At 34.4% G+C, this 7,386-nt stretch overlaps 1 protein-coding gene across 2 annotated transcripts; it reads left to right on the top strand.

Annotated features, from left to right (window-relative positions):
* The first annotated feature begins 216 nt into the window (after positions 1-216).
* SELENOK (selenoprotein K) lies at positions 217-6,914 on the top strand. Of its 2 annotated transcripts, XM_087887850.1 has the most exons (5): positions 217-389; positions 927-1,017; positions 2,338-2,415; positions 3,440-3,529; positions 5,276-6,914. In XM_087887850.1, the coding sequence occupies exons 1-5, from the start codon at positions 371-373 to the stop codon at positions 5,277-5,279; spliced, it is 282 nt and encodes a 93-aa protein (XP_087743976.1). In that variant the 5' UTR covers positions 217-370; the 3' UTR covers positions 5,280-6,914. The 2 variants fall into 2 exon arrangements, with proteins under 2 accessions (XP_087743976.1, XP_034292888.1); XM_034436997.3 differs by lacking the exon at positions 5,276-6,914 and having other exon boundaries at positions 240-389; positions 3,440-3,533.
* The last annotated feature ends 472 nt before the right edge of the window (positions 6,915-7,386 follow it).

Below are 7,386 nucleotides of genomic sequence, written 5' to 3'. Positions count from 1 at the left end.
TGCATTGTATTCCTTCGATCCTGCCTCGAGTCGACCAATATTTACTTATGTCAGGCAGAGATACAATAAGCAGAACGAGCATTTTACAGCGATGGGCATTCGAATCTCCTTTTCCTTACCACGCCATATCCCTTCTACATTTCTAGCTCTATATTCCCGAGACAAAAAAAAAAAAAAAGATGAGGGGGTGGGAAAGGAAGCGTCGAAATGACGATAACGCCACGGGCCAGCCCTGAGCTCTCAGCCAATGGAGTCTTCCCAGCGCTGACTTCCTTGGTTGAAGGGGCGGAGCAAGCGAAAGAACACCGAGGGGTCGGCTAACTAGGGGATTGCCGGGCACTCTCGGGGCGGTGGCGAGGCGGCGGGAGCGATGGTTTACATTTCGAATGGTGAGAACCGGAGGTTTTTTTTTTGACGGGTGGGGAGCTCCTATCCCGGGGAGGAGGAACGTTCAGGTGTCTCGGCGTTCTGTTTTGCCTGGCTTTGATCCCGAGGGAGGGCGGGAGCAGCGCAGCAAAGGCGTAACACAGCCTGGTGGTTTACCTGGCCGCTTGCTACCTTCCTCTTGGGTACCAAGTTGGGCTGGAGTCGTCCCGGCAATGCTCACGGAAAGGAATTCCCGCGGATCCGCCGGTGAAAAGATCACTCTTTAAAGGGGCGCGGTGGGGGAATCACTCTGTCTTGCATTATTCTCATGGCCTTTTTATTACATGTCATCTTTTGATTTGATTTGATTTGATTTGATTTGATTTGTCGCTTCTGGAACTATAATTATTAACCTGAACAATGAAAGGAATGGCCATGCCTGGGTTTATAAACAAACTTTGGATTAATAATATTGCATGATCAGCTCTTTTATTACCGTATAGGATTATTGCCATTATTATTTCAAAACAGTAATCATCATTGTTTGTTCTGGGTTGTAGGACAAGTTTTGGATAACCGGAGTCGGGCTCCATGGAGTTTGTCATCTATAACTGACTTCTTCTGGGGAATAGCAGATTTCATAGTTTTGTTGTAAGTGAAGTTTCTCCCTCAAATAAAAAACAAACAAATATGACTTATGCAATTATTATTCCCCTTGAGACACTTCAGGCCTGAGTAGATTAGTATATATAATGGATGCATTTTACAGTTAAATTTATTTAGCAAAACTCCAATGGAGTAGAAGAATCTCATTCTTATTGCTCTTCTTGTGGAGTTTTTGATTAAAATTAATCAAAACATATAGTCAATGTCTTAACAAAAGACTGGAAAGGAAATTATAAACAAGGCTGAATTTTCAGAGGTAATTTTCTAAGATTTATAAAGTAATTTAGATATGTACAAATAAATACATAGCTTCTCTATGTATAGAATTCCTTGTATAATGGAGTTTTTGGAAAAACTAACAATTTTTGGAGTATACTTGAATATCTGGAGAAGGCCACTGAACTAATAGTTGTTTCTCAACTATTGTGCTTGTAACACCTCTGAATCCATATTTAATTAAAAGATCAGATGGATTAAATAACTTTAAAATAAAATTTCAAATTTGAAGAAAAATTTCAACATTAAAAAATGTTGGCTGTTCCTTAAAAGGTCAGGCTTCCGCCATTAGGCAATGTGAAAGTGCTTCCCAGCCTTGATGAGTGATGAGAAATAGTGGAGACAAAGAATTGGGTACTGTAGCTTGGTCCGCATTTCCTGACAATGTTTTCTGATCCAGGATCATATTTTCTCATGAATAACAAAATGGAATTCAGCTACTGTTATAATCCATTTATATATGGAATGTAATGGTAATATTATCTTGTCTTCCACAGGCAGTGAAATGTCTAGTGCTGGCCTATTTGACCTATCAGTCTGCAATACCATTTAGATGTTATATATTCTATGTCTTTGGACATTTTAGCTATTCTTTTTCAATTCAGCAAATGAAAAAACGGATGACGTAGTGAGACATTAAATAGTTCCATCCAGAAAGAGCTATAAGTTAGCTAATGCTGGGTTCCGCAAGTTTTATTATATATTGACTATTGTCCATTGTTACACAGTATTGGAAAATTATGATTTTATATAGGATAGTTAACTTCAATCATTTAAGCCCTGCATTATAAAATTCACTTAACTGATTGTGTCACATTTAATTCTCAGCTTATAAATTTTGTATTTGGTTTTGAGGGGTCTGCTAACAATAACATTTTCAGTTCTATTTCAATCTATTTCTGTGTTTGGAAAATAAATTTAGAACAACCAATTGCTTGATCTTTAACATTGGTTATTTTAAAAATAGTTTTAAAAATACTGAATATTTCAGATCTTTCTTATTTCAGTTAACAGAGATTTTCATTTTAGTTTTCAGAGCATTATTCACCCAGATTTGAGGAGAGGCTACACATCTTCCTCTTCTTCAAGATACGATGATGGAAGAGGGTATTGCTTTTTTTCACTTTAATTTAGATGAAATACAGTGTGAAAAATTGGGGTGCAATGGTTAAAAGTCGTTGTGTTTTTCCGGAGTGTCTACATATTTATAAAGCTTAAGCTCTTCTGTAGTATCTCCATTATAAATTATGTTTCCACACTTAATTATAATTGATTTTGAGTGCAAAAACAATAAAAGCTACATTCATCAGATTATGTCTTCTAAGATTCAAAGCTAAATTCATGAAAGACCAGGCTACGTAATTTTCCTTGCTTGCTTCCTCCTGCCAGGGGAATTTCAACTCTGTTATGGTTTGTTTATCATCACAGGCATATAAGAAGTTTTCACATAACTATGGACCTCTTCAGAGCTACTTAGTCAAGTTCTGTAATTTTGACAGATGGACATATTCCCATGGTCACATGTTCAATTTTGGATGCTTGGAAACTGGCTGCATTTATGATCTTTTCGGTCAAATAATTATGATTTGTGTTGTTTTATTGCCATTTTCTGATATTTACTTCTATTTTTTTTTTAAAAAAAATGCCCAATGAAAAAAACTTTCATTAGCTTAATGACCATGACAAAAAAGATTGTAAAATTAGGCTGGTCAAGTGATGACTTGCTTAATGCCACAATTTAAGACCAAAGCAACAGAAGAGAATATTTGTAGCTCAGGGTTACTTGGTGGTCTCTAAGCTTATTTTTTTCAGGCTCAATTAAGGTTGTAAATCCAGGACTACCTATACTTAATTCTTATTTTGGGCATTTATTTTCTAATGAACCAGTTGTAAACCATGAGTTCATTGGGTTTATTCTGCTTTGGAAAAGAAATTTCTGTACTTGTCTAATTCAAAATATGTCACAGAAGGGGTTACCTAAATACAATCATATCTTTTAACAAGTGAACAGTACACATGGCTATACACTTTGTTCACATTAAATCAGTTTTTAATCTACATTATTGTGATGCCCAAATGTGACCACAGAGGTGGAAATTGCTGCTTTTTAATTTGATCTTTGTTTTTCTAGACCTCCAGGATTTCCTCGCCGTAGAATGGGTCGAATAACCCACTTTGGAGGTCCAAATCCCCCACCAATGGCTGGTGGTGGATGAGGAAGGTAGTCCATCCTTTTCTTCTTAAAATGCTCTGCCCAAAAGTCACATTGAATTCAGCTAAAAAAAATCATAATGCTCAAAGTTACAAGAATAATCTTGCAGAATTTTAAATACTTGTAGACCAAGTGGATGAGCTTTTCTGTTTCATTTTTATCCTTATTCAAAAAGGTTTATTTATTTTATTGATTTTAGCATACGCTAAATTCAAAAAGGTAAATGTATATTACATAAAATAAGATTTGAGATTAGGAAAAATGGGAATGGATATATCCTACATATATAACATCCTATGTTTCCCACTGTAGGTAGTACTTGTTTAGTGATAGTCCCACACAGTGGCCATTCGCAGTTATCATGGTGATAAAAAGTAACTTTGCAACCAGTCCTTGCGTTTGTCAACTTCACAGGTCTGCAAAGAAAAGCTGAAGTAAGATCATGAGCAGAGTTCGGTTATACTTATCAACTGCTTTGCTTAATGGTGGTCCCAATGGTGCTCACTAAAAAGGACTACCTGTAATATAGTCAGTAAAATAAATTGACAAAGAATTGCATAATACTTCCTTTCGTTCTCCAACCATCCCCTGCTTTAGTTTCCCAATTTGGGGCACTCTACATTATATACTTCTGAGAATATGTAGAAATACACTGATGATACACTGGCAAGCACTCAGTACTGTGACATTCACTGAATTATATATTACCCTTGTTAGAAAAGTTTTAAATTGCTATCATGCAGAATTTATCTGTGGATATCAAAGAAACATCAATTTAGTTTTAAACAAATTTACATTTAAGCAACTGTTTTATGGGGGAGAGAGCAAAGAATGTAATGTATGTTGCAAACTTTTCTTTTTTTAGAATTTTAAAGATTACAGTTATACAGATAAAAACTAATACAAATTACAAAAAGGAAAATAATAAAAAGAAAAAAAATAGAGAAAAAAGAATAAGAGGAAAAATAGAAAAGAGCAAGAATATAGCAAAGAAAAAGAAATAGAAAAGAAAGTAACATCTGTCTTTGTCACAAGTATAAATAATTTTAACCTACACTTTCTCTAAAAATATAACAAACAATATATCTTCATTCCATATCTCATTTTTTATCTATAAACAGATTCTTAGAACTTTTGTCGTTCAATCCTGGTCGGCAAAAAGTCCATTAAAAGTTACCAGAAATATCAGTAAAAGCCCATTAAGAGTTACCAGATGTAACAGTGTTTAATTGTTATTAACATTTAATCCTAATCCAGTCAATTTATTTAGACAACAAGCGACTTTACTTTTTTAAAAAAATCAAATCAATTTACATTTGAGCAACTGTTTTATGGGAGAGAAAACAAAGAGAATCTTGTATCAGAACCACTTATTAGACTTCTTCCATTATGGAAATTTTTAGTATTCTAGTGTATTACATTAGCATAGCTGATTCATGTTGAATAACCTAAAATTCAGTTATATGCCTAATAACTTTGGAATACAATCTAAACATATTTTAGTTAGTGCTAATATTCTACTTAGAAGTATGTAAGATCAGTGCGATTGTTGGTCTCCTCCTTTGAAAGTTTACTTACGTCTGCATCACAAACAGATTTATCAGAAGGGCTGTAGAAAGTGTATTACTATATAAAGTAAAGCAAGCTTAAAATGGCTTTTTCAGGTTCAGGAAATACTTTATTAGGTAACAGCTACCAGTAACTGTGAAAAAATAAACAAATACTTTAATCAATTTCTCTTTTCTTTCTCCATAGGTAAATGCCTGCTTTAAAAAGTAGGCATCAGACTACATATTTGCACGACTAAAAGAACCTGATCAAGAATGCTGCAAAGGGAATTGAGGGTTGCAAATATGTTGTCTAAGTGATTTAACTGCTCTGTGAATCAACAGAACAATGAAGTTGTACTGGGAATTCCATTTTCTAGGATCCAGTATAACTGAAGTGCAGTTCTATTAAATTAAATGAACCTGTTTACTGTCTGTTTTAAGCCTTTTATATAGCTGATGGGTATTTTGTGGTAGATGTAAAGTTACGGAAATATATGACTTTGCAAAATACTGATTTGGAATCATTTAATTGTAATCAATATATTTTAGAATGGACAAATTGTGCACATGAAGACTTAAAAAAAAGGATAATCTCAGAATATGTATATTAAGTTAGGGAAGAAACTGCTACAAGTTTAAACTGCTTCTAACATCCCACTAGATCTATATACCTTAAAATGCTTCTGGTGAAATTATTAGTTTCAAATTCTTTTTTTATTTAATTTTAAACCACCCCACCCCCCCAAATCTTGGGTATCTCAGTTATTTTTTGAAGGAAAACGGTGTCTTGTGTTTTGAAAACTAATTGATTATGGCTTAAAGTCAGCAGACAATCTGTGGACATCCAGCTATTTCAAAACTATAATCCCATTGTTTTTCCCCATTATCTACACCCATTATTTGTGTTACTTATAATTTATGACCTGTTTCATTTTGACTTCTTCATTGTCATGTTAAATCCCAAATATAAAAGCTGATCTTACTGCAATTTATGTCGATAAATAAATTTATAAATAAAATACATTTATCATGATTGCTAAATCCTCACACTAAATCCTGGTAATGCTACTTATTTGCAAACCCTAATGCTAACCAAGAGTTTTAGATTCCAACTCAGTTTTCCTTAAGTTTCATTTTGTTTATGTATGGGAGTCAGAGTCCAATTTATAAGTACCATTACAGAGTAAGATCTGAAAGAGTTTTCTGGGACAATTTAATTCAATTTCATGCTGGAATCTCCCTTTTAAAAAATTATTTTTAAGTTTCTTTAACGGAGTAGTATATTCTGAGATTTGTTCCTGTATTTTTCTGCCAGCTTCTGTATATTGCTCTTTTTTATGCTGAATATTGTATATGACTGAGTGTTTGGAAGTTGACTGGATATATAGAAAAGGATGCTGCTGGAAAGTGATGGCATATTGAATTAGGATTACCTCTATTTAAAAGTGGATATATACCTGATTTTAAAAGGGACCATTACAGGGGCTGGATAAAACATTTAAACAGTGCTTTGAAAAATATAATAGCAAAGGGACCCCACCCCGCACGCTTCTGAAGTGCTAAAGTCTTACATCCTTGAGATAGCTATTCCAAAGACTGCCTCTGGCTGTTTGCGTATGTGGGTGCAGGTACAACTGTGCCAGCAGTCCCAGTGGAAATGTCTGCATACGAATACACAGCTGGCCAACCAGGAAACCAGCCTTCCAAGCTTTCCAAAGGAGACAGCTGTTTTTCTGCTTTAAGGAAATGAGCTTTGCTGGTGTTAGTGCATTTGTAAAACACTTCTTTCATATGTGCTGTACAGCCTTAGGAAACTTTAATAAACTTCAACAAAGATCTTATAATTTTTCTCTTATTTTTTAAAAATATGATGATAGAGGTAAGGATGCCATTCTTTCAGCAATCGTTTGGTGTGGGTTTTTTTCTCCTGTGGTATTAAAAGTGGAGCAGGAAACCTGGTAGGTTCTGTGAGCATTTTAGCAATAAGAGATGACTGGGTTGAAATAATGATTCAACAGAAGAACATCAGGGTTTCCCCCCCCCCCTTAAAACTTGCAAGAAAACTTGCATATTTTTCTAAAGGCAGAAACTACATCATTTCCTCACTGCTAGATTCCTATTATTACCATAAAAAAACCATACCATGTTAGCCATAATAAAACTGTTGTGTCAAATGTTCTAGGGTGGTTCCTGAACCTGAGCTCAGTTTAGTAAGAAAAATAAGAAAAAAATAAACTATCTTGGCTGAAATACAAAACAAAAAACCAAAATTCAGGTATTTTGTTAATAGGAATGTCTCAACCTTTTATGTCCATG

Source organism: Pantherophis guttatus, chromosome 2 (assembly GCF_059756535.1).
Source record: "Pantherophis guttatus breed Tessera chromosome 2, ASM5975653v1, whole genome shotgun sequence".
NCBI classification, from domain to species: Eukaryota; Metazoa; Chordata; class Lepidosauria; order Squamata; family Colubridae; genus Pantherophis; species Pantherophis guttatus.
This window is presented reverse-complemented; position numbering and strand designations above follow the sequence as displayed.